Source organism: Rissa tridactyla, chromosome 26, assembly GCF_028500815.1.
Source record: "Rissa tridactyla isolate bRisTri1 chromosome 26, bRisTri1.patW.cur.20221130, whole genome shotgun sequence".
NCBI classification, from domain to species: domain Eukaryota; kingdom Metazoa; phylum Chordata; class Aves; order Charadriiformes; family Laridae; genus Rissa; species Rissa tridactyla.
The window spans coordinates 1,490,629-1,517,484 of NC_071491.1; the positions used below are offsets into that span (position 1 = coordinate 1,490,629).

General features: G+C 58.0%; 2 protein-coding genes across 2 annotated transcripts; both read left to right on the plus strand.

Moving 5' to 3' along the window:
* Nucleotides 1-14,848: 14,848 nt before the first annotated feature.
* On the plus strand, nucleotides 14,849-20,569 carry LOC128901543 (ADP-ribosylhydrolase ARH1-like). Its single transcript, XM_054183615.1, is given in 5 exon segments — nucleotides 14,849-14,906; nucleotides 18,821-18,919; nucleotides 19,012-19,117; nucleotides 20,234-20,388; nucleotides 20,391-20,569. Coding segments are annotated over 5 exon segments (597 nt in total).
* A 2,263-nt stretch (nucleotides 20,570-22,832) lies between these two features.
* LOC128901544 (leukotriene B4 receptor 1-like) lies at nucleotides 22,833-24,890 on the plus strand. Its single transcript, XM_054183616.1, has 2 exons — nucleotides 22,833-22,929; nucleotides 23,802-24,890. Exon 2 carries the CDS (start codon nucleotides 23,823-23,825, stop codon nucleotides 24,888-24,890), a length of 1,068 nt encoding a protein of 355 aa, XP_054039591.1. The 5' UTR covers nucleotides 22,833-22,929; nucleotides 23,802-23,822.
* Nucleotides 24,891-26,856: the final 1,966 nt, after the last annotated feature.

Below are 26,856 nucleotides of genomic sequence, written 5' to 3' on the forward strand. Positions count from 1 at the left end.
CTGCACAGCATCTATTCCATCTGCCAATTCGTCATTTTAGAATTTAGGCCTCCAGATAGGCATACATAATAAGGGTAATATTATTGCCTGGATCTATGTCAGGATTCCCTGGAGACACTCAAGGTAAATCGGTCTGTCCACGTACATGTCTCCAAGGTTCCTGTAAGACACAAAGGAAAAGAAAATCTCCTCGGTCTTAATTGACCGACGGGGTTAAAAAGAAGGCGAGATCCACCGGGTGCTGATCCAGTGTATCTTCCCTGAACAGCCTTCGGCTTCCCAAGCATGGAGATTTTTGGGAGTAGCTAGCACCGTTGGTACTGTGCCAATTTGAGGCAAAGGCTGCCCAAGGTGAAATCTTCCTGGGTATCTTCCCTGTTCATTGGGAACTTTTGGAGTGATGACATTGGCAGGTACACAGAAAGCTTTCATTTTAGGACAGCCGTCTCCACGCCATCTGTTATTTAGTTGATAGATGGCATCGTCCAATCGCAAATGCCAACCAGGTTCATGAGTTTTTGCAAAACGCTTAACCAATCCCTTGGTGCGTTCAACAATGCCGTTAGCCTGGGGATAATAGGGAGTATGAAATACCCATCGAATCCCTTCCTCCTTGGCCCAATCTTGTACCACCGTAGCAGTAAAGTGTGAACCGTTATCACTTTGGATTTCCTCGGGAAGGGGAAGTGTGCTGAGCCACCCTTTTAGGCCTTTCACTGTGTTGTCCCCGGTAGCTGATTTGAAGCTGGTGGCCATAGTGAGGCTGGAGATAATCTCCAGTCGTAGTAGGACGTAACTTTTCCCACCTGATGATCTCAAGGGCCCAATATAATCAATTTGCCAGGAATGCCACGATGTTTTCTTGTCCCGCATGTGTAAGGGAGGCGCCTTACTTGGATGATCTTTACTGAGTCGTAGGCGACATTGCGAACAGACAGTTACTACTTGCTCGCACAGCTTAGCTGATACAGGACACACCTGGGTTAGTCCTTCCTGGTACACGTCAGCACGGCCTGGGTGGCCAGGCTTAATATGTAACCATAAATCAATTTGCTGCAGCCGCGTGAGATATCTACCTGTTGGCTGACCTAAGCAGTGATCGAGTTAGATCATTGCCTTCTACCCAACAAATGAGCGTGCGTGCGGCAGCAGACGGGGTGTTTGGGGCTGGGGGGGGTGAGAGGTGAAGGGGGGAATGGGAAGGGCCGGGGGAGATGGTGCACCCGTGTGCAAGTGCCACGGTGTGCGCGCAGTTGGGGTGGGGCAGATGTGACCCAGATGCCTGGGTGCCTTGGCGAGCACTTGTGGGGCAGCCGGGGGGCACCGCTGGGGCAGCCGTGAGGCATTTGTGGGGCAGCTGTGGTGCAAGCGGCACCCGCAGGCCTGTCTTCCCTGGGGGGAGACGGCAGGCCCACAGACCCACTATTCCCTGGGGAGCACCTGCAGGGCAGCCGTGGGGCAGCACTGGGCCAGTACTTGTGGGGCAGATGTGACCCAGAGGCGTGCTGTTCCTTGGGGAGCACTTGCGGAGCAGCCGTGGGGCTGCGCTGGGGGAGCTGCTGCCCTGCCACCACCGCCGCCGCTGCTGGAAGACGACCGGGGCACGGGCATGGCTGAAGTCACCCGCCCTCCTTCGCACGGCGAGAAACAGAATTGAAGCCAGGTAATGGGGGGGCGTGGGGAGGGTGGGGGGAAGGAGGAGGACTACACACCACCAGAGGACAGAAAAAACCAAAAAAACCCACCCCCCCACAATCAATCTCCGCTCAATCTGCCAGGTATACCCGGCACGGGGTTGGGGGGGGTTTGTGGGGGTGGAGAACAGGCCGACTGGTCTACCCGGGCTGCAGAGGTTCAAAGACGAGGGGTACGAGCTCTTCCCGGCTCTGGAGTGGCCAAAACGCGGGGGGAGGGATGGAAAAGGTGGGGCGACAGCCCTCACCCTCCTGTCACACCACAAGGGCCCCCCAGCCCACCCCACCCCACACCGGACGGAGAGAGCCGAGCCACGGGGACGACTCCCCTTTCCCCGGCACCGTGGGGGAGGCCTGGGAACGCTCACGGAGAGCAGGCCCCCCTCTGGCCGTGCACCGCCGGACCCTTCGCCCCAGGGGCGATGCGGGCACCACGCACCCGAAACAGCAGCGCCGGCGGTCCCTTTTGCCGCTCCGCCCCAGCCCCGCGCGCAAGGCAGCGGGAGCCCCCCTCCACAGCCTCCCGCCCACTCGCCGGCCCACTGCTTCCCACGCACTGCCTGCCCGCGCTCTCCCCGGCAACCCGCCGTCGGCGGACACCCGTCATCTCCCACACCGTCAGCAGACCCTTCGGGCGCTGGGAAGCCACCACCCGACCCCTTCTTCCCCAGCCGTGCGCGTTCCAGTGCCGGCGGCGGCCGCCGCTCTTTGCCCTGCCTCCGCGGGAGCCGGACAGCACCGCGGACGCTCGCTAAAGCCCTTCTGCGGCAGGTGAGTCACCGCTCGCTCCTGGAAAACGGGATACCAAGTCCCGGCCCGCCGTGAGCCCCAAGAGCGCTGGCTCTGCCCACCGGGGAGGAGCCCCGCTGCCCGCCGCCTTTCACGGCGACTTGACCGCAGGCAGCGAAAAACGGGGACCCCTCGGGCGGGAGGCGGGGGCGTGTGGGGACACCAGGTCTACCCCCGGACCGGGAAACTGTCCCCGGCCGGCGCGGGGGCTGCCAGGTCTACCCACGTTGAGGGCAAAAAAAAAAAAAGACCTGACAGCCGAGCCCATCCACGGAGCCGGATAGACCTGACAGCCGAGCCGGTACCCGGAGCGAGGTAGACCTGACATCTGATCCAGTCCCTGGAGCGAGGTAGACCCGAGAGCTGAGCCGGTCCCCAGAGCCCGGTACACCTGACGGCCGATCCGGTCCCCAGAGCATGGTAGACCTGACAGCCGATCCGGTCCCCAGAACAGAACAGCCGCTCGCCGACTGGACCCTGGATGCCCCTGCCTTGCCCAAGCCCCGACTTCCCACCCCTTCCCCTGGCAGCGCACAGTGCGCATGGCTCCATGGGGTGGAATACCAGCCGCACCCAGACTCCTCTCTGAGAAGGAGTTCAGAAAGCCCAGGGGGTCCTTTCTGAACCTCGTGACTCAACAGTAGGGTCTCCCTGACAGCTCTGTCTGACCCCAGCCTCTAGGCAGTAAATAATCAAGTGTACCCTGGCATCGAATCTCATAAAACACTGTCGTATTCACTACTGACTTTGTTAAATCACTGTTTTGTGTTAATAAACATTTTACTGCTTCTCTCTGACAAGTAAATTTAATCACTCCGCCCACAACATTCTGGGAACCCAACAGGCACCATGGGTGGAAAGTGAGGGGGACACAGAATCACAGAACGGCTGGGCTTGGCAGGGACCTCTGGAGATCATCTAGTTCAACCCCCTGCCAGAGCAGGGTCACCCACAGCAGGTGGCACAGGAACGCATCCAGGTGGGTTTGGAATGTCTCCAGAGAGGGAGACTCCCCCACCTCTCTGGGCAGCCTGTGCCAGGGCTCTGCCACCCTCACAGCAAAGAAGTTCCTCCTCATGTTGAGATGGAACTTGCCATGGCTAAGTTTGTGCCCGTTACCTCTTGTCCTGTCCCTGGGCACCACTGAAAAGAGCCTGGCCCCATCCTCCTGACACCCACCCTTGAAGTATTTATCAGCGTTGATAAGATCCCCCCTCAGTCATCTTTTTTCCAGACTGAAAAGACCCAAATCCCTCAGCCTTTCTCCATAAGAGAGGTGTTCCATCCCCACAGCATCTCGGTAGCCCTCTGCTGCACCCTCTCCAGTATGAAAGACCCTCTTCAAATGAAAGACACTCTGGTCCCTCAGTCCTCCTTACGGCCCTGAGCCAGGCACATTCCTGCCAGGCTCCCTTTCCTATTATAATCTAAATCACGGAATCACGGAATCTTCAGAGTTGGAAGGGACCTCTAGAGATCATCTAGTCCAACTCCCCTGCTAGAGCAGGGTTGCCTAAAGCACATCCCTCAGGGCTGCATCCAGGCGGGTCTTGAAAATCTCCAGAGAAGGGGACTCCACACCCTCCCTGGGCAGCCTGTTCCAGTGCTCTGTCACCCTCACCGTAAAGAAGTTTTTCCGTGTATTTGAACGGAACTTCCTATGTTTTAGCTTGTGCCCATTGCCCCTTGTCCTGTCGCTGGGAACCATTGAAAAGAGCCTGGCTCCGTCCTCCTTAAACCCACCCTTTAGGTACTTGTAAACATTAATCAGGTCCCCCCTCAACCTTCTCTTCTCCAGGCTAAAGAGTCCCAGCTCTTTCAGCCTTTCCTCATAAGGGAGGTGCTCCAGTCCCATAATCATCTTGGTTGCCCTACGCTGGACTCGCTCCAGTAGTTCCCTGTCCCTCTTGAACTGGGGAGCCCAGAACTGGACACAGTACTCCAGTTGTGGCCTCACCAGTGCAGAGTAGAGGGGGAGAATGACCTCCCTCGACCTACTGGCCACAGTCTTCCCTATGCAGCCCAGGATGCCATTGGCCTTCTTGGCGACAAGGGCACACTGCTGGCTTATGGATAGTTTGCTGTCTACCAGGACCCCCAGGTCCTTCTCCTCAGAGCTGCTTCCCAGCATGTCCGCCCCTAACCTATACTGGTGTTTGGCATTCTTCCACCCCAGGTGCAGGACCCTACACTTGCTTTTGTTGAACCTCATTGGGTTCTTCTCTGCCCAGCTCTCCAGCCTGTCCAGGTCACGCTGGATGGCAGCACGGCCCTCTGGAGTGTCGGCCACCCCTCCCAGCTTGGTATCATCAGCAAACTTGCTGAGGATACACTCTGTCCCCTCATCTAGGTCATTAATGAATACATTGAACAAAATTGGTCCAAGTATTGACCCCTGAGGGACACCACTCGTTACAGGCCTCCAACTGGACTCTGTGCCGCTGATCACAACCCTCTGGGTTCTGTCACTCAGCCAGCTCTCGATCCACCTCACTGTCACCTCCTCTAGCCCATACTTCCTCAGCTTCCTAATGAGGATGTTATGGGAGACAGTGTCAAAAGCCTTGCTAGGGTCAAGGTAGATGACATCTATGGCTCTCCCCTCATCCAGCCAACACTTCGTGAGGTTCCTGGCAGATCTGCTGATGCCTCAGTGTAAAACCTCAGGAGCCTCAGGGACTTAACATTGACAACGCCTTTCCCATTTCCAGCAGGAGCAAGTGGGCATCAACGACCCCAGAAAGATCTTCACCTTTAAGGTATCCCCTGCCTTGGCATTCCTCTTGAAATGCTGTCTCCGGCAATGTCCCATGGTGGTCTGGAGCTGTGAGCTGCCCTGGCAGAGGAGGTCACTCCTTCCAGACGCAGCTTCTCCTGGGCAGCAGCAACCCCGGCTGCACACCCACCACCCTGCAGCCCTCCTGGCTCTGGGGGGTGGACGAGAACTTGAGTTGTGTGGGCAGCCCACCCTCCTCCTGTCACATCCCACTCTCAGTAAAGAGCGGGGGTGAGTGATTTCAGATTCGTAAATTCTCAACGGCACAGACTCAGGTGAGATAAATCTCAAGGTCCGTATAAAAACATTTATTTATTAGCTTCCCCAAAATGGTTAGCGTAGGTCTTAACAAGTCCACGATAATTGGTTAGGTGTATGACAAATTTTGGCAAGTGGTGAGGTGTGCGTTGTGTTACTGAACAACAGGGATAGGACAACTTATGGCAAGCGGTACTTAAGGTCGTTACTTCCCAACTCTAACCGTTACTTAACAACTCTGAGAGAAAAGAGAAACTGAGGGACAGAGAAAGGAAAAGATGGAGAAAAAGGCGCAGAGATCACCAGCCCTTATTCCAGTGTCTTTTTTGGGGAATCTTCCCAGGCACAATCTTCTTCTTTCTTGGAGAAATCTTCCCAGGTACGATCTTCTTTCTCGGGAATAATCTTCCCAGGCACAATCTCCTTTTGCTTCTTCTTTGTTCCCCCCTGGGGGCACTTATTTTCCCCTTTTACGTTTGCCATATTAGCACGGTCCACCCGCCTCGTCAGGGACAGCTTCGGCTCAGGTTTCTGCCTTCTCCCAGGTGACGTGTAGCATGATTTGGGTGAAGAGACGAGCGCCACAGTCATACATGTTTAGCATGAGCTCTATAATCTTCATTAGCCAAAAATAATGAAGCAAAGGTCACTCAATTGGACACAAATGGCCTCGAGAACTAGGAAGCTCACCACATGAGTGGCAGAACTATCCTGTCTTCACAAGGCAGTTCTGCCACACTTTCAGGCGCCAGAAGGGTTAGCCTTATCAGATCCTGGAAGGCCAGGCCTGCGTTATTTATTTCCTTGCAAGTGTTTGAGGCGTTCCGCTGAAGGCTTGGAGGGCCTCCTGCCCTTTGACGGGGAATATACAGTCCGTCCCTCACACCTCCTCATGCAGCTGCCCTTGTAGGGCATCCCTCGTAGTGCCCAGGCCCTTCTCCTCAGAGTCTCTGCTCAGCCGGGCAGGTCCCAACCTGTCCTGATTCATGGCTTTATTCTCCACCTTCCCCACCCCTGGCACCCACCGATGCAGGACTGGCCGCTTCTCCTTGTAAAGCTTCACGTGACTTCTCTTGGCCAAATCTCAGCGCTTCTCACGGTCCCCGTGAACTGAAGCACCATTTGCTCAGCTTGTAGTGCCGGCGCATGGCTGGGTTATCTTGACGGGGTTGTCCTTCATGAGGTAACAGCACGAGGAGTTGCAGGGTTCTACAAATACTAGAGAAACCTGGGAAACCTGGTGAGGCTAAAGCCACGGGTCTGGACCCAGAGAGGAAGTTGCCTTCCTGGAAGAGAGCAGCAGGAATACCTGGGGCTCTGCCTGGGGGTGGAAGATGAGGCAACTGAGAGCTGAAGGGCCTGCACGAGAGGGCAGAAGACGAGTACCGCAGTGGTGGGTGGATGGAGCCCTGCTGAGGAAGAGCAAGCAGACAAGGCCTTCTTCAGACACCTGGAAGAAACCTCGCGTTTGCAGGTCCTGGTGCTCATGGCCGACACAAACTATTCCAGCATTTGCGGAACGGGCGACATGGTGAGGTGCAAACCTTCCAACAGGGTTTTGAAGCTCATTGGTGATGGGAATTGATAACTTTCAAACAGGGAAGAGCCGGTCAGGGCTCTAATGGTCCAGGATGAGAAGGTGAAGTTTAGTTCTCCTGAAAGAAGCAAACCCATAGGTTTTTCCTTTTGTTTCTTCCCTTCTTCTGTTTTGCTTTTTAAATATCATTTTACTTTCTCCCTCTGACAGACAGAAGATTTGATCAAAACTGTTTTTCAGCAAGAAAGTCGTCAGCGACTGAGGAGGAGTCTGTTTACGAAGCTTTCTGTTCTATCTGGCAACGTTCAAGCATGGATGGAAAGCCGGTCCTGAAAACGGGATAGTTTTAAACACAGGCTGTTCATCCTTTCCGTGTTTGTCTCTATTTTTTCTCTGAAAACCAAACCTTTCCCTCTTCTCTAACTGTCCTGGTTACCTTTATGTCCCATACGTCTCCTCATTTGTCACGTTCTCTCCTAATTACAAGGTCAAAGCCCTGCTGAGGTGGTTTATCTTTCAGTAGAATTCATTTCAGCCCATGCTAAAAGATTTATTTGAATAGACTAGAGTAAGAGCGATTGAGAAACAGCTATTTTACTCTCCATTGACTGTGAGAGACTCTTGGATAAAGAGCTCAAATACAGTAACTTAGGCATTGTACATAGTGGATCCTACCCTAATGCCATACTCGGTGTGCTCTTACTGCAGGATATGATGTCTTCATGCTCTCAGCTGATCGTCTTCTCCTCTCTTCTCTTTTCCTTCCAGTCTGTGCCTGAATGTCCCCCTGCAAGTCTTCTCTTCCCCTTCAGCATTCCTTCTGTTGCCCGTGCCTCCCTGGGGCACGGGTCAGGGATGTGACGAACAAACTCCCAGACCTGGTAAACCCCACTGATTACTACCCCCTGTTAGTATTTCAGGTGGGTGGTGATGAAATGGGTAGGAGGAGGCCGAAATCAATTACAAGAAAGAGATTTTAGAGCCTTAGGGCAGCAGCTCAAGGGGTCAGGAACACAAGTTGTCTTCTCTTCTATCCCACCAGTGGCAACTGTGAGTAAAGAAATTGATAGGAAGAGGCAACAGATCAACTTGTGGCTCCGGGAGTGGTGTTACAGGCAGGGCTTTGGGTTTTTCGAACATTGGTGGCTATATGAGACACCTGGCATGCCATTGTCAGGTGGGACACAGCTGTCCCAGAGGGGGAAAAGAATTTTGGGGCAGGAGTTAGCAGGGCTCATTGACCGGTCTTTAAACTAGATATGAGATGGGAAAGGGAGATAACTGGGCCTGCCAAGGTTAAACCTGAGCAAAGCATGCCACGTTTTGAAGGACACCACATTAGTGAGGACTCCCACTCTGACACTTCATCAGAGAAAGGTGATAAACGTTTAGAAATTACTGCTAGAGAATAATGGGAAAACCCTTTCCTAGAAGGGGAAAAGGGTACTAGGCTAAGAGTTAGCAAAGCTCACGGACAGAGCTTTAAGCCGAAAGTTAAGGGGGAAGGGGATAAAACCAGGCCCGCTGGTAATGAACCTGAATGTCAAGGGCCAAAGATGGGGTGAAATCAGTAGCCCAGGTCAAGTGCATCTACGCTAATGCACGTAGCATGGGCAACAAACAGGATGAGCTGGAAGCCATTGTGCGGCAGGACAACTACGACATAGTCGCCATCATGGAAACGTGGTGGGATGATGGTCATGACTGGAATGCTGCAACGAGTGGCTATAAGCTCTTCAGAAGGAATAGGCAAGGAAGGGGGGGTGTGGCTCTGTACATTAGGGAGCTGTTTGACTCTATCGAGATAGACTCCAGTGATGAAGAAGTTGAGTGTTTATGGGTAAGGGTGAAAGGGAAGGCTAACAGAGGTGATTTTTGTGCTGGGAGTCTGCTGTAGACCACCCAACCAGGATGAGCAGGTTGATGAGGTATTCTATAAGCGGCTGGCTGCAGTCTCGCAAACGCCAGCCCTTGTTCTAGTTGGGGACTTCAACTTACCAGGCATCTGCTGGAAATATAACACAGCAGAGAGCAGGCAGGCTAGGAGGTTCCTCGAGCGTATGGAGGATAACTTCCTGACACAAATGGTAGGTGAGCCTACCAGGGGAGGTGCCTTGCTAGACCTACGGTTCACGAACAAAGAAGGGCTAGTGGGGGACGTGGAGCTCGGAGGCCGTCTTGGGCTTAGTGACCATGAAATGGTTAAGTTTTCCATCCATAGTGAGGTAAGGAAGGGGGTTAACAAAACCGCCATCTTGGACTTCCAGCAGGCAGACTTTAGCCTGTTCAGAACCCTGGTTGGGAGAGTCCCGTGGGAGGTAGTCCTGAGAGACAAAGGAGCCCAGGAAGGCTGGACGCTCTTCAAGAGGGAAATCCTGAAGGCCCAGGAGCAGGCTGTCCCCATGAGGCGCACAATTAAAGGGCGGGGAAAATGGCCGGCCTGGATGAACAAAGAGCTCTTGATGGGACTTAAGGAAAAAAGGAAGGTTTACCACCTTTGGAAGAGGGGACAGGCAACTCAGGAGGAGTACAGAGATCGTGTTAGGTCATACAGAGAAAAAATCAGGAAGGCAAAAGCCCAGCTGGAACTCAACCTGGCAGATAATTTAAGGGGCAACAAAAAAGTTTCTAGAAATAAATCAACAAAAAGAGAATGACAGAGAATGTCCATCCCTTACTGGATGCGGGGGGAATCCTTGCAACCAAGGATGAGGAGAAGGCTGAGATACTTAATGCCTTCTTTGCCTCTGTCTTTAATAGTCAGACCAGCTGCCCCCAGGGTGTTCAGCTTCTTGGGCTGGAAGATAAGAATGGAGAACAGGACAACCCCCCTGTAATCCAGGACAAAGTAGTTAATGATTTACTTATACACCTGGATACGCATTAAGTCTATGGGGCCGGACGGGATTCACCCAAAAGTTCTCAGGGAGCTGGCGGGTCAGCTCACCAAGCCTCTCTCCATTATCTATCAACAATCCTGGTCAACAGGAGAGGTACCAGATGACTGGCGGGTGGCCAATGTGACGCCCATCTACAAGAAGGGTCAGAAGGAGGATGTGGGGAACTACAGGCCTGTCAGCCTGACCTCGGTACCGGGAAAGATCATGGAGAGGATCATCCTGAGTGAGCTCTCACGGCAAGGGAAGGGCAGCCAAGGGATCAGGGCCAGCCAGCAGGGGTCTAGGAAGGGGAGGTCCTGCTTAACCAACCTGATCTCTTTCTATGACCATGTCACCCGCCTTCTGGATGCGGGGAAGGCTGTGGACGTTGTCTATCTGGACTTTGGCAAGGCCTTTGACACCGTCCCCCACAGCCTTCTCCTGGAGAAGCTGGTGAATCATGGCATAGACAAGTGTACTCTTCGCTGGGTAAAAACCTGGCTGGATGGCCGTGCCCAGAGAGTTGTGATTAATGGGGTGAAATCCTCTTGGCGGCCGGTCACCAGTGGTGTCCCTCGGGGCTCAGTATTGGGGCCAGTTTTGTTTAATATCTTTATCAATGATGTGGATGAGGGGATTGAGTGCACCCTCAGTAAGTTTGCGGATGACACCAAACTGGGTGGGAGTGTTGATCTGCTGGAGGGTAGGAAGGCTCTCCAGAGGGACCTGGACAGGCTGGATCGATGGGCCAAGGCCAACTGTGTGAGGTTTAATAAGGCCAAGTGCCGGGTCCTGCATTTCGGTCACAACAACCCCAAGCAACGCTACAGGCTTGGGGCAGAGTGGCTGGAAAGCTGCCCGTCAGAAAAGGACCTGGGGGTGCTGGTGGACGGCCAGCTTAACATGAGCCAGCAGTGTGCCCAGGTGGCCAAGAAGGCCAACAGCATTGTGGCTTGTATCAGGAACAGCGTGGCCAGCAGGAGCAGGGAAGTGATGGTGCCTCTGTACTGGGCACTGGTGAGGCCTCACCTCGAGTGCTGTGTTCAGTTCTGGGCCCCTCTGTACAAGAGGGACATTGAGGTGCTGGAGCGTGTCCAGAGGAGAGCGACCAGGCTGGTGAGGGGTCTGGAGACCAGGGCATATGAGGAGAGGCTGAGGGAGCTGGGCATGTTTAGCTTGGAGAAGAGGAGGCTGAGGGGAGACCTCATTGCCCTCTACAACTCCCTGAAAGGAGGGTGTAGAGAAGTCGGTGTTGGCCTCTTCTCCCAGGTGAATAATGACAGGACCAGAGGAAATGGTCCGAAGCTGCGTCAGGGGAGGTTTAGATTAGATATCAGGAAGAATGACTTTACTGACAGAGTGGTCAGGCACTGGAACAGCCTGCCCAGGGAGGTGGTGGAGGCACCATCCCTGGAGGTATTTAAGAAACGTGTAGACATGGATCTTCAGGGCATGCTCTAGGGCCCAAGATTATCGGTTTGTGGTGGAGTGTTGTGCGTGGGGTTGTGGGTGTGGAGTTTAGTTGGTGGGTGCTTTTTTTTATGTGGTTGGACTCGATGATCTCAAAGGTCCCTTCCAACCACTAAGATTCTGTGATTCTGTGATTCTGTCTCGTCTTTTCACCTCCTGGTGCATTGTTTCCTCCACTGACCAGCTGCCCTTACTCACCGGGCTCGGGTGCAAAATATTGAACCACGCGAGTGTCACAGAATTCCTTCCTTTGGGCTTCCCCTCCCTCCACCCTCAGGAGTGCCTGGTGGCAGTTGCTCTCCTGGCTTCATACGTGGTGATCTTAGTGGGAATCGCGCTAATCATTGCCCTCGTTCCTGCTGAAGGACGCCCCTCCAGGCCCGCATTAACGTTTCCTCTGTAACCGCTCCTGTTTGGATATGAATCCATCACGCCCAAAGCCGCAGGAAACTTGCTGGTGGGCAGCAAAGCCCTTGCCTGCTCAGGCTGCTTAACTCAGCGCTACTTCTGCTGTCTTCTGGGCTACAGTGAGTTTGCCCTTCTGGCTGTCACGTCCTATGACCGTTATGTGGCCATATGCCACCCTCATCAGTTCCCCGTGCTCATTCCCAGTCAGCTGTTGGACCCCTGGACACTCTCACAGTAGAGAGGTTTTTTTTTCCTCATGTAGAGATGGAGATTCCTGTTTTCGAGCTTGCGGCCCTTGCCCCCTGTCCTGTCACTGGGCACCACTGGAAAGTGTCTGGCGCCTTCATCTTGCCACCTGCCCTTTGGATATTATCTCAGTCTGCGCTTCTCCAGGCTAAACAGCCCCAGGGCTCTCTGCCTTTCCTCAGCAGGGAGATGCTCCAGTCCCTGGATCATCTTCGTAGCCTCCGCTGGACTCTCTCCAGCAGTTCCCTGTCCTTGAACCGGGGAGCCCAGAACTGGACACAGTACTCCAGGTGCGGCCTCACCAGGGCAGAGCAGAGCGGGAGGATGACCTCCCTCCACCTGCTGGCCACAATCTTCTTGATGCACCCCAGGATGCCATTGGCCTTCTTGGCCACAAGGTCCCATTGCTGGCTCATGGTCATCCTGTTGTCCACCAGGACTCCCAGGTCTCTTTCCACGGAGCTGCTCTCCAGCAGGTCAGCCCCAACCTGTCCTGGTGCACGGGGTTAGTCCTCCCCAGGGGCAGCACCCTGCACTTGCCCTGGTTGAATTTCATAAGGTTCCTCTCTGCCCAACTCTCCAGCCTGTCCAGGTCTCTCTGGATGGCGGCACGGCCTTCCGGTGTGTCAGCCACCCCCCCAGCTTTGTGTCATTGGCAAATGTGCTGAGGGTGCACTCTGTCCCCTCGACCAGGTCATTGATGACCATATGGAACAGGACTGGACCCAGCACTGTCTTCTGGGAAAGCCGCTAGTTACAGGCCTCCAACTGGACTCCGCACTGCTGCTCACTGCCCTCTGAGCTCTGCCATTCAGCCACTTCTCCATCCACCTCACTGTCCGCTCCTCTAACTGCCGCTTCCCAAGCTGACCTATGAGGATGTTACGGGAGACTGTGTCAAAAGCCTTGCTGAAGTCGAGGTAGACATCGTCCGCTCCTCTCCCCATCATCCACCAGTCACGCCATCATCAAAGGCTACCAGATTGGTCAAGCATGATTCCCCCTTGGTGAATCCATGCTGACCACTCACGATGACCTTCTCTTCCTCCTCATGCTGAGACATAACACCGAGGATGAGCTGCTCCATCACCTTTCCAGGGATGGAGGTGGGGACGACCGGCCTGTAGTTCCCCAGTTACTCCTTCTTGCCCTTTTTGAAGACTAGAGTGACGTTGGCCTTCCTCCAGTCCTCAGGCACCTCTCCTGTTCTCCAGGACCTTTCCAAGATGACAGAGAGCGGCTTCCCAATAACATCTGCCAGCTCCCTCAGCACTCGTGGGTGCATCCCATCAGGGCCCATGAATTTGTTGGTGTCAGGTTTGCCTAAATGACCTCTAACCAGATCCTCCTCCATCAAGGCAGAGTCTTCCTTACTCCACGCTCTCCCTCCTGCCTCCAGGGTCTGGGGTTCCTGAGGACCAGCCTTAGCTGTAAAGACTCAAGCAGAGAAGGCATTCCGTAACTCCGCCTTCTCTGCATCCTCCATCTCCAGGGCACCCACCTCATTCAGCAGCGGGCCCACATTTTCCCTCGTCTTCCTTTTACTGCTGATGTACTTGAAGAAATCCTTCTTTTTGTCCTTGACATCCCTTGCCAGGTTTCATTCCAAGCAGGCCCCGGCCTTCCTCATTGCATCCCTGAGTACCCTGACAGAGCTCCTATCCTTCTCCCAAGTGTCCAGTCCCTTTTTTCTCCACTTTCTGTGAACTTCCTTCTTCTGTCTGAGTTTTGCAGAAGCTCTGGATTGTGCCAGAGCACTTCAGTTTCAACAGGCTGCCGGGAAAAGTTGTGGAGTGTCTTTCTCGGGAGCTATTCAGAACCCGCTGGGGTGCGTTCCTGTCTAGCCTGCTCCGAGTGAACCCGCTTTGGACCAGATGATCTCCAAAGGTCCCTTCCAATCCCTACGTCCCATGATTCTGTGATACTGCGATGGGGCAGGGATGCCGATACTGACCCGGATACACCCAGCGTGGCACACACCGGTACAGAGATGGACAAAATTCCACACAGAGCTACTGCTGTGGGTCAACCCCGCCTGGACACCAGGTGCCCACCAAAGCCGCTCTGTCCCACCCTTCTCAACTGGACAGAGGAGAAAAAACATAAAAAAAGTCTGTGGGTCTAGATAAGGTCTCTGCAATTGCCATCATGGGCAAACCAGACTGAACTTGGGGAGAAAAATTAATTTTATCACCACGTAAATAAGAGTAGGGTAAAGAGAAATAAAACCAAATCTTAACACACTCTCCCCCCACGCCTCTTGGTCTCCTGGGCTCAACTTCGCACCCGTTTTCTCTACCTCATCCGTCTGAGTGGCGCAGGGTGGGCGGGGAAGGGGGGTTGGGGTCAGTTCGTCACACGTTGTCTCTTGTCTCTCCTTCACCCTCAAGCTCTTTCCTGGCTCCAGCGTGGGCTCCTCTCCACGGGACACAGCTCTCCACGGATTTCTCCGATGTGGGTCCTTCCCACGGGCTGCAGATCTTCACAAACAGCTCCAGAGTGGGTCCCCCATGGGGTAACAAGGTCCTGCCGGCAAATCTGTTCCAGCGTAAGCTCCTCTCTTTCTCCCCGTGGGCCCACAGGTCTGTCACGTTAAAAGGATTGTAGTTCCGATATTTGTCTCTCGGAGTTCCCAGGACTTTCGCTGATTTACTATCAGGGTCCCAGCAAAGGACTTTCACTAAGTCGGTTTCACAATTAATCGAGATCAGTCTAGCAAAAATAATACCGTAGTGTCACTATTTCTTTGTCAGAGTCCGGCCAAAGGACTTTCACTGAATCAGATTCAGGAATGATCGAAATCGGTTATTTTGTGGAGAGCGACGGTCGCGGATTCGAGCTTGCCGTTGGTAAACTCACTGACTACAATAGCACTTAATTAAGGTGAGTATTGCTAGCGACAATAACGAGAGTACAACAACCCGGGGTAACACTCCCCGGAGGGGGAAGGCGCAGCGCTTACCCAGCACGGCGTCCCTGCCTGGGGTGGAGGGAGAGAACGCAGCTCCTCGACTGCTCCCTCGGGTATCAAGTTTCTTCTCTCCCCATTTAACAGTCATTTTCTCCATTTTTTTATCCCCCAAATTCCGAGGCTTCCCTCCCCTCGGTGACGTGTAGTATGATTTGGGTGGAGAGACGAGTGCTACAGTCATATATGTTTAGCATGATCTCTGAAATCTTCATTAGCATATAGTGGGGTGTCAACTTGAATATGCATTTCACAGGTAACGAGGCAAAGGTCAATTATCGGGCACGGCAGCCTCTCGAGGAAACAAAGAGCTGCACGAAGCCTCTGTTATCTTGATTTTACTGTCTCTGCTGACGAAAAGCGGGGCTGTCCTGGCTCCCCGAGACTCCTCCGTTATTTACGCACCCTGCGATGGCCAGGCAAGTCTTCACCCCCCTGGGTTGCACAAGAGAGAGCAAAGCCAGTCTTAATTGCTTCACCTCGTTATCCAAATTCCACAAGGTCCTGCCAGGAGCCTGCTCTCCTCCGGGTCCTCCATGGCCTCCACCATTAACCTCCACGGGCCGCAGGAGAATCTCCGCTCCGGCACCTGGAGCACGGGCTCCCCCTCCTTCTTCACTGACCGCGGTGCCTGCAGGGTTGTTTCTCTCCCATCTTCTCACTCCTCTCTCCGGCTGCGGCTGCACCGCAGGATTTTTTTCCCATTCCTAAATATCTCACCCCAGAGAGGCTCCCACCGTCGCTGACGGGCTCAGCTTTGACCAGCGGTGTGTCCGTCTTGAAGCCAACTGGCAATGGGCCTTTTGGACCCGGGGGCACCTTCTGGTGTCTTTTCTTGGAACGGGTTGCCCAGAGAGGGTGTGGAGGCCCCATCCCTGGAGACATCCAAGGCCAGGCTTGATGACACTCTGAGCAACCTGATCTCGTTGAAGATGTCCCTGCTCACTGCAGAGGGGGTTGGACTAGATGGCCTTTAGAGGTCCCTTCCAACCCAACGCATTCTGTGAGTCTGTGATTCTCAGAAGTCCCCTGTACCAAAACCTTGCCACGCAAATCCAACAGACCCTTCGGCTCTTTCTGGCAGTGGGTTGTGCCCACGTGGTGCTCACGCTTCCACCTAATGGTGACCGGCACCAGCAGACATGAGGCCTCAGCATGAGCTCTGCTAGATGAAATCGCAACCGGAGCCGAAAGAACGGTCACCCGCCAGTCAGGGAATGACCCACGGAGTTTGTGGGTGCCCTGCCCCTGTCCTGACCGCGACCAGTGGGATTCGGGGCTTCTCTTCACCTCTCCCGGTTGCAATTTCTGCCATTTGGGTGTTCGCGGCCCCCCCAGCGCTGGCCAAGAACCTTCAATTCTGGAGGTGCCCTTCCCCTCTCCTGAACCTGACCTGTGAGGCGTAGGGGTTGACCCATGGATTTGAGGGTTTCCCTTTCTCTGTTCTGGCCCTGATCCATGGTATTTTGGAGGTGGCCGGCCCCTGTATTGCCTGTGATCCATGGGGTGGGGAGTTCCCTGCCCCTTACCCGGCTGTGACAAGGTGTGGGGTTCTCTGCCCCTGCCTTGGCTGCTACCAGTGGGGTTTGGGGGGTCCCTGCCCCTGTTCTGGCCCTGATCTGAAGTGTTTGGGGGATCCCTGCCCTGTCCAGGCCCTAAACCTTGGGCTTCGGAGTTTCCTGGCCCCCTCTCTTCCATGACCACCATGGCTTGGAAGGGGGGTTGGAGTGCCATTATTGTGGCCGGTGCGTGACCCACGGGGTTTGGGGGTGTCCTGTGCCCATCCCAACCCTGACCCACAGGGTTTGGGGTGCCCCGTCCCTGGCTGGTGCGTGACCCACAGGGTTTGGGGGTGTCCTGTGCCCATCCCGGCCCTGACCCACAGGGTTTGGGGTGCCCCATCCCTGGCCAGTGTGTGACCCACGGGGTTTGGGGGTGTCCTGTGCCCATCCCGGCCCTGACCCACGGTGTTTGGGGTGCCCCGTCCCTGGCCGGTGCGTGACCCACAGGGTTTGGGGGTGTCCTGTGCCCATCCCGGCCCTGACCCACAGGGTTTGGGGTGCCCCGTCCCTGGCCGGTGCGTGACCCACGGGGTTTGGGGGTGTCCTGTGCCCATCCCGGCGCCGACCCACGGCATTTGGGGGTACCCTGCCCCCTTCCTGACGCTCAACCGCAGGGTCCTGGGGCTTCTTTTTTTGGTGCCCGAGTGGCCTCTTTGGGGCGGGGGCAGGACGAAACCTCAATTTCTGTTATGTTCAAACCAAAAAAAATACAAATCCAAACCGAATTTTACTCCTCGTCATTCGCCCGTTTCACTGCCCACAGCCTATCACCCGCCCCCCCCCCCGGATTTTTACCGATAGAGCAGAGGTCTCTGCCCCGTTTGGCAGAATTTGATTCAAAAAAAGAAGAAAAAAAAAAAAAAGGAATAAAAAAGAAGAAAACCTGTCACTGTGGATTTTATTTTATTTTTTTCAAGGGGGAGCCGCCCCCCCCCCCCACCCCCTTCCTCCACGGTTGGCTGCAAATCGCCACCCCCCGGGCCTGGACGGGTTCCCAGTGTCAGAGGGATTTCGCCCCAAAATACGCGTTGTCGTCAAAAATACACATTTCTCGGGGGGGGGGGGGGGGCGCTGCTCCTTTTCTCCCTCTCCCCACCCTCCCCGGGGGCCCGACGAAACCCCAAATCCTCCCCAAACTCCAAGTGTCCGCTTTGGGTGTCCCCCCCCGGGCCCCGGCCCTTTTTGTTGCCCCCCCGCGACACTTTGGGTGCCCCCCCATGAGCCTCCATCGCCCCTTTGAGCCACCCTTTGGGTGGCCCCTGTCTCTCTCTTGGGTGTCCCCCTGTCCCTTTAGTGTCCGTCCGTCCCCCCCCCCCCCCAAAGCTGTGTCCCTTCGGGTACCCCCAGCCCCCTTTGGGGTCCCTCTTTGGGGATGTCCTTTTGGGGACACCTGGAGCCTCCCCCCCCCCTCCACCCCTGCCCTGGGGTCCCTCACCCCCTTGCCATGGGGACGCTGCCCCATGGGGGTCCCTGCAGGGTGGGGGGGTGTCCGTTACACCCCCGACATGCCCGGGGCGTCCTGGGAGGGTTTGGGGTTCCCCATTGTACCCCAGACCAAACTGGAGGGTACTGGGAGGGGCTTTTGGGGGTCCCTGACCAGCCCTGGAGGGGGTTTGGGAGCATCCTAATTCCCCCCCCACTTTTTAGACATTCCCCATTTCCCCAAAAAATAAACTGTGGGCCCCTTTTCGGGGGGGGGTGTGTGTCCTATTTTTCCCCACATTTTGTGGGAATTTGTGTTCCCTTTCCTCCCATATTGGGTGCTGGCGGCGGGGGGGGGGGAGAGGGGGACACACCGTTTCTCCCTCCCAATCTGGGGGGTCCGTGTGTGTGTGTGTGGTGGTGGTGGGGGGTGGAATTACCCCTTTCCCACCCAATTTGGGGTGCTTGGGAAGATGGCCCATTTCTCCTGAGCTTTGAGGGGGGGTTGCGGATGTTGTTCCCCTTCCCCTCCCGTTTCGGGGAGCCGTGGGCGGGGGGGTGTCCGCTTTTCCCTACACTTTTGGGAGTCCATGGCGGGGGGGGGTGGTGTGTGTGTGTCCCCTCCTCCCCCCCCCCCCAGTTTTGGGTTCTCCATGGGGCGGTTTTCCCATTCCCCACCAGTTGGTTCCTCCTCCTCCCCCTCCTCCTCAGCTTTTGGGGGGTGGCGTTATCTCTCCCCTCCAGTTTTGGGTGGCCAATGGAGGGGGGGGGTCCTCACTGACACACACCCCCCCCCCCCCGCCACCCCCAGGCCTGGAGGGGGAACCCCTGCTGCAGGAGCTGGCTCGCCGCTACGTGGCCGCCATGGGGGACATGGAGGGGCGCAAGCCGGGGCCCAGCAGCATCCTGGGTGAGTCGGGGGAGGGCAGCTGGGGCGGGGGGACAGGGGGTGACAAGAGATGTGTGTGTGTGGGGGTCTCACCCCCCCCCCGCCCTCCCCAGGCACCTCCCAGCTGCGGCCGGGGGAGCCCGAGGGCTATCGCATCCCCTTCAACCCCACCGGTAAGGGCTGCGGGGCCGCCATGCGCAGCCTGGCCATCGGCCTCAGGTGGGGACAGGGACACGGGGACACGGGGACACGGGGATGGAGGGGGACAGGGTGGGGATGGGGATACGGGGACACGGGGACACGGAGGGACACGGGGATGGAGGGGGACAGGGTGGGGATGGGGACACGGGGACACGGGGACACGGAGGGACAGGGGGATGGAGGGGGACGGGGTGGGGATGGGGACACGGGGACACGGGGACACGGAGGGACAGGGAGATGGAGGGAGACGGGGTGGGGATGGGGACACGGGGACACGGGGACACGGAGGGACACGGGGATGGAGGGGGACGGGGTGGGGATGGGGACACGGGGACACGGGGACACGGAGGGACAGGGGGATGGAGGGGGACGGGGTGGGGATGGGGACACGGGGACACGGGGACACGGAGGGACAGGGGGATAGAAGGGGACAGGACGGGGACGGGGACGTGGGAACATGGGGGGGGGGAGGTCACTGGGAGCACTGGGAGGGGGCGGTGAGGATACTGGGAGGGGCTCGGGGGGGTCACTGGTGCCTCTCTCTCCCAGTCCTGGTGGCACGCCATACTGGTGTCACTGCTCTGTGCCCCCACATCCCCCGCGTCCCCTGCCCCACCGTCCCTGGTGTCACCCCGGTGCCCAGTTTGCCCGCACGGCCACCAGTGCCCATCCTGTCCCTGCTGCCCCTGGTGTCCCCAGGTCACCAGTGTCCCCACCAGTGCCGCCGTCCTCAGCTGTGGGAAAGTGGCCCCGGGCCACCCCACTTCCCTTCCCCCCGACCTCAGTGTCCCTGATGTCCCTTGGTGTCCCTGGTGGTGTCCCTGCTGCAGCCGCTGCCATGGTGCCCCCATGTGTCCCACTTGTCCCCAGTGTCCCCACAGGTACCTGGTATGACAGGGGCTGCTGGAGACCCCCAGCCCCGTGCCCCCCGGTGTCACCGGTCACCCCATCGTCACTGGTGACACCAATGACCCCCATGTCCCAAGTGACACCAGTGTCCCCCGTGACTCTGGTGGTGCACACGTCTCCAGTGTGACCCCGGTGTCCCCACTGACCCCAATATCCCCGGTGTCCCCACGTTCTCAGCGTCTCCCCAGTCTTCCCAGTGACACCAGTGTCCCCGTGTCCTTGCAGGTACCTGGAATCCCGGGGGCTCCTGGAGGGCGGTGGCCCGCGGAAGGTGCCGCTGTTCCCGTCCCCGGCTGAGCGGGACGCGGCGTACCTGGGCTGGGCGCTGGAAGGGTGGCCGGGCCGCAGTGGCCACGACGTGCCCATGGTGGCCCTGGAGGCCCTGCTGGCAGCTCCTGGGGAGACCTGCGTGCCAGGGGGGTGCTGCACGGCGGGGACAGTGACTCCACGGGGACCATTGCTGCCGGGTGCTGGGGGCCGCTGGGGGGGCTGGCGCCCATCCCCCCCGGGCTGCACGATGCTGCCCACCGCCTCCACGCGCCGGCCTGGGGGACACGCTGAGGGTCCCCTGCCGTCCCCCAGCTGGGAAAGCCCCCAGGGTGCAGTGGGGACCTTCAGGGGGTCCTGGAGGGGCTCAAGAAGGGTCTTGGGGGGGGGGGGGGTCAGCTGGGACCTTCATGGGATGCTGGGGGGCTCAGGAGGGCCCATGAGGGTCAGCAGGAGACCCCAGAACCTCCCCGAGGAGCCCCAGTCACCCTCCCCCCAGTAAAAATGTGACCCCTCCGAGTCACTCTGTGTCCAGGTTTGTGCCCTGGGTGGGACCCCTCCCCCCCAAAGCCAAGTCTGCTCCAGGCCAAGTTCTGGCCCCCCCAGGAGGCTCCTGGCAATTGAACACCTCGGGGGGCCTTTTCCTGGACTCTCTCCCAGTAAGTCCAGCTCTCGTGTACTGGTGGGGCAGGACTGATGGCACCTGGTTGAAGGACACACAGGGTGGTGGGTCACGGGGTGGTGGGTCCCAGGGTGGTGGGTTGCAGTGTGATGGGTCGGAGGGTGGTGGGTCCCAGGGTGGTGGGTCCCAGGGTAATGGGTCGGAGGGTGGTGTCTCCCAGGGTGGTGGGTCCCAGGGTGATGGGTCGGACGGTGGTGGGTCCCAGGGTGGTGGGTCCCAGGGTGGTGGGTCGCAGGGTGGTGGATCCCAGGGTGGTGGGTTGCAGTGTGATGGGTCCCAGAGTGGTGGGTCCCAGGGTGTGGGTCCCAGTGTGATGGGTCCCAGGGTGGTGGGTCGCAGGGTGTTGGGTCCCAGTGTGATGTCTCCCAGGGTGGTGGGTCCCAGGGTGATGGGTCGCAGGGTGGTGGGTCCCAGGGTGGTGTCTCCCAGGGTGGTGGGTCCCAGGGTGATGGGTCGCAGGGTGGTGGGTCCCAGGGTGGTGGGTCCCAGGGTGGTGGGTCGCAGGGTGGTGTCTCCCAGGGTGGTGGGTTGCAGTGTGATGGGTTCCGGGGTGATGGGTCCCAGGGTGGTGGGTCCCAGTGTGACAGGTCCCAGGGTGGTGGGTCCCAGTGTGGTGGAACCCAGTGTGACGGGTCCCAGGGTGATGGGCACCCTGGGTGACGGGCCCCCTGGATGATGGGTCCAAGTGTGATGGGCCCCAGGGTGAAGGTCCCCCAGGGTGATGGCCTCTAGGGTTACTGGCACCCAGTGTGATGGCCCCCAGGGTGGTGGGTCCCAGGGGATGGGTCCCAGGGGGAGATGGGCACCCAGGGTTATGCCACCCAGGGCCATTTCACCTATGGTGACGTGCCACAGGGCGATGGGCCCCGGGGTGATGGCACCCAGGGAACAGGCCTGAGGTTGATGGCCCACATTGTGCCCAAGTGCTTCTACCACAGCCTTCGTTGATAAAAATGATCCTTGATCCCAAAATTACCCAGGAAACATCAGGATTACGATCAAAAAGTGCTTTATTTGAAGCCCTGTCTCTACTCTGGTGGAAAGAAAGAGTAAATTAAAAGGAAAACTATTTGGTTTTATTCTCCTTCAAACCTCTGTGGACTTCTGAGTTCTGGGAAAGTTCTTCCCATGGTTCCCTGAAAGCCTTGGGTTGGATCGCAGCGTGGTCCCACCTGGAGAGCATCTGCCGAGACCCAACCCCATGAGTTTGGAGGGGCAAAAAAAAAAAAATGCAGCGGAGGGTGAAAAAGGCCAACCGTGCCCATTTCTAGTCTTGGGACACATCGTTTGGTCAAGGGCATTGTGGGAATTTTGGGGAAGAGCTGGAAGGGGAAACTTGGATCCTGCTGCAGGACATCTCCAGTCTTACCCCTCTTTGTTTGGACAATGGCATGATGGGAAATGGGGAATCCTTCAGCGTGGTGGGTTACGGAAAGGCACCTCTGTCACGGGGTCTTCTTCTCACTCGGGGTCACCCCGTCATGGGGGGCATCTGTTGGGCTTTGTCCCGATTTTAGGGCCAGAACCCAAAGGTTAGGACAGGCTGGATGGACGGATGGATGGAGGGAAGAGAATGTACGTTGACCATACCACGCATAGAAGACGACCTTCCCTGTCCCCTCCACACCATCTCCATGAGCTCCCACCACCCCCACGGCCATGTGACGGAGCAACCAGACCGCCGCCTCCTGGAGAGCCTCCGGGAGGGGTTCCCTACCTGGTGGCAATGCCACCGCTTCTGTCACCCCCCCCCCTGCCAGGGGACAAATTGAGTCCACCATCCCTCCCCCACCATGTCCCCTTTGTCTCCTCGTGGTTTTCCTGCCTCCTTCCTCTTGCACGAGCGTTTCCTGCCCGGGGCTGGGTGGAGGGGAAGAGGCACCTAACGGTCACGGCCACCGGCGGTGACAAGGACACCGAGGATCCACCAGCCCCACCGGAGGCTCCAGGAAGGGACATCTGAGCCCCCAAGGTACAGGAGGGAAGGCTGGTGGGGTGGGAGGTCCTGGAGGGGCTCCTGAAAAATAGGGGGGGCAACAACTAGAAGGTCTCGAAGGTGATGGGGAGGGTCTGGTGGGGGGCGACTGGACGATCTGGGTGGATGACTACGATGTCTAGGGGGGTGGAAAGTGGGAGGTTCAATGGGGGCAAATGGGCAGTGTGGTGGCCCACTGGGCAATCTGGGGGGCAACTGGGAGATGCGAAGATAGAGGGAAAGAGCCCAGCGGGGTAAAGGAAGAAGAGGAGGAGACTTCAGAGAGCGGGGAGAAGGAAGGAGGGGTGGTGGGATGGAGAAGGAAGGGAGGGGCCCTGGGGAGGGGTGAGATGGGAGGTGGGTTGGCGGGATGGAGGGAGGGACGGAGGAGAGATGAAGGGAGGGAGGAAAGGATGGAGAGGAGGAGGAAGGGCGGGATGGATGGAGGGATGTAGGTGTGGAGGGAGGGATGGATGAAGGGATGGGTAGAGGGGTGGGAAGAAGGAGGAAGGGATGGAGGGATGGAGGGATGGATGGATGGATGGATGGATGGATGGATGGATGGATGGATGGAGGAAAGGTGGGATGGAGGAAGGGATGGCGGGGTGGAGAGAGGGATCAGTGGATGGGTGGATGGATGGATGGATGGAAGGATGGATGGGTGGATGGAAGGATGGATGGATGGATGGATGGATGGATGGATGGAGGAAAGGTGGGATGGAGGAAGGGATGGCAGGGTGGAGAGAGGGATCAGTGGATGGGTGGATGGATGGAAGGATGGATGGATGGAAGGACGGATGGATGGAAGGATGGATGGAGGGACACTTGCATTTTCTCGGGAGGATTCTGTGTTCCCCCTCTCCCCACAGCCCCTCTCCACCACCGCCATCATGTCCTCGTGTCCCGCCAACGCCTCATCTCCCCCCAACGCCACCACTGTCCCCGTTCCCGGTGCAGCGCTGGGGCTGACCCTGCTGTCGGTGGCAGTGGTGGTGGGGCTGCCGGGCAACGCCGTTGTCCTCTGGGGCTGTGCCGTCACCCGCCGGCGCAGCGTCCCCGTCCTCCTCATCTTCCACTTGGCCTTGGCCGACATGGTCACCCTCCTCACCGGTCCCATCTACATCCGGGCCTTGAGTGTTGGCCAATGGACCATGGGCTTGGCCGTCTGCCGTGGGTGCAACTACCTCTGCGCCGCTGCCATGTACGTCAGCATCTTCCTCATTGCTCTTCTGGCTCTCCATCGGTGCTTGGCGGTCTCCAGGCCAGCGACGACGGTGGTGACGGCAGGTGATCGTGCCGGACAGTTGGCTCATGGAGCGGCAGCGGTGACTTGGTCGGCAGCTTTGGTGTTGGCCATCCCATCCATCATCTTCTGGCAGGTGAAGGACAGGCACTGCAAGCGGGTGCACGGCACGAAGGCTTGGTTGGTGGTCCAAAACCTTCTGGAGACCATCTTGGGTTGGGCCCTGCCGTTGACCACCATAGCCACTGGCTACGGGTTACTGGTCTGCCGGTTACACCAGACCCGCTTGGCCCGGCGTGGTCACACCTTCCGCTTGGTGGCCGCCGTGGTGGTGGCCTTCGCTGTTGCGTGGGGACCTTACCACGTGGCCAGCCTGTTGGAGGTGGCGGCGGTCCTCCAAGGGGATGGGGGGATCTTGGAAGCGGCCGCCAAAGCCACCCGGCCACCGGCCACCGCCTTGGCCTTCCTCAGCAGCGCCATGAACCCCCTCCTCTACGCCTGCGCCGGGCAGAGGCTGCGCCGCGGCGCCGTGGGGTCTCTCCTGCCGCGGCTCCTGGAGATCTCGGCCATTGCCGGCAGCTCCCGAGGGACCGTGGCCAAGGGGACCACGCAGGGGGAGAGGGGCTGGGGGGGAAGGGAGCGGGGAGGGACAACAGGGGGGAAGGAGGGGACAATGTTGGAGGAGCAAGGGGGGCAGGGGGAGGGGGGCCCCTAAAACGAACCCCTCCCGCTGTTCATGCGTCCTCTTCTCCACCTCTCCATCCTTCCCGCTCCCCGTCCACCTCCATCCCTCCCTCCCTCTGTCCCTCCATCCCTCCATCCACCCCTCCCTCCCTCCCTCCATCCCTCCCTCCATCCATCCATTTCTCCATCCCTCCCTCCATCCCTCCATTTCTCCATCCCTCCATCCATCCATTTCTCCATCCCTCCCTCCATCCATCCCTCCCTCCATCCCTCCATCCATTTCTCCATCCCTCCATCCCTCCCTCCATCCATCCCTCCATCCATCCATTTCTCCATCCCTCCATCCATCCCTCCATCCATTCCTCCATCCCTCCCTCCATCCATCCATTTCTCCATCCCTCCATCCCTCCCTCCATCCATCCATTTCTCCATCCCTCCATCCCTCCCTCCCTCCATCCATTTCTCCATCCCTCCATCCCTCCCTCCATCCATCCCTCCATCCATCCATTTCTCCATCCCTCCATCCATCCCTCCATCCATTCCTCCATCCCTCCCTCCATCCATCCATTTCTCCATCCCTCCATCCCTCCCTCCCTCCATCCATTTCTCCATCCCCCCCCCGTGTCCCCTTGGTGGCCCCACCCGCTCTGTCACCCCTCGCCGAGGGCTGGAGGAGAAACACGACACCTTGGGACCCCCCCTGGGACCCCCCCGGGGTTTCCCCCGGACAGTGACGTCACCTGTGTCCCTCTGTCCAGGTCGGGACCCCCGTGGGGCACAGGGTGGGGAGGGACAGTGGGGGGGCTGGAGGGGCCCAGGGGCCCGGTTCTGGGGAGATACTGGGGGGGTCTCAGGTGGGGCTGGGGGCAGCAGGAGTGTCCCCAGGGGGGCACCTCCCAGGAGGTCGCCTGGTGCCACCAGGGTGTCCCCGGGGTGTCGTTGGGGCGGGACGGTGGGACCCACTGGGGCGGGGGGGGCGGGTCGGCCACGCCCATGTGACGTCACGGGTGATGGGGGAGGGATGCCTGGCCAGGCACCCTCAGGTGTGACGTCATCAGTGACTGCGACGCCCACCCCCGTCTGCGCCCCATAACCTAGCACAGACCCCACAACCTCTCACAGACCCCATAGCGCCCCATAACTGCTCACAGACCCCACAACCTCTCACAGACCCCATAGTGCCCCATAACTGCTCGCAGACCCCATGACCTCTCACAGACCCCATAGCGCCCCATAACTGCTCACAGACCCCATAACCTCTCACAGACCCCATAGCGCCCCATAACTGCTCACAGACCCCATAACCTCTCACAGACCCCATAGCGCCCCATAACTGCTTACAGACCCCACAACCTCTCACAGACCCCATAGTGCCCCATAACTGCTCACAGACCCCATAACCTCTCACAGACCCCCATAGTGCCCCATAGCTTCTCACAAACCCCATAGCGCCCCACAACTGCTTACAGACCCCATAACCTCTCACAGACCCCATAGCGCCCCATAACTTCTCACAAAGCCCACAGGGCCCCCTGTTGCCCCCCATCGCCGACTCCTCCTGCCCCATAGCCCCCCACGCCCCACAGAGCCATTTCCCCGCAATCACGTGTCCCCGGCCAGGGGCCGGTGGCCGTGGGGCCGGGGGGGGGCAGCCCCACCTAATCACTGACCCACACCCTGCTCACCCTCTGCCGCCGGCCCCGGCTGCCCCACAGTGGCGCTGCCATGGGGCCACGTTGGGCTCTGGGGCTCCTTCTCCTCCTCCTCCTGCCGCTGCTGGGGGGCAGCGCCCAGGACCCCCAGTAGGGACTATGGGGCAGCTATGGGGCTGGGGTGGTGTGCGGGGCTGGAAGGACTACAGGAGGTTGTGGGGCCGCTATGGGGTTGGAAGGGTGGACTATGGGGCTGGGTGCGACTATGAAGAGCTTATAGGATTGGGGGGGAATGTGGGGAGCTATGGGGCTGGGGAGGTAGGCTATGGGGCTGGGTTCGACCAC

Excerpts from the sequence above, each read along its gene's own strand:
- LOC128901544 (XM_054183616.1), top strand. The coding sequence starts at position 23,823 with ATGTCCTCGTGTCCCGCCAACGCCTCATCTCCCCCCAACGCCACCACT.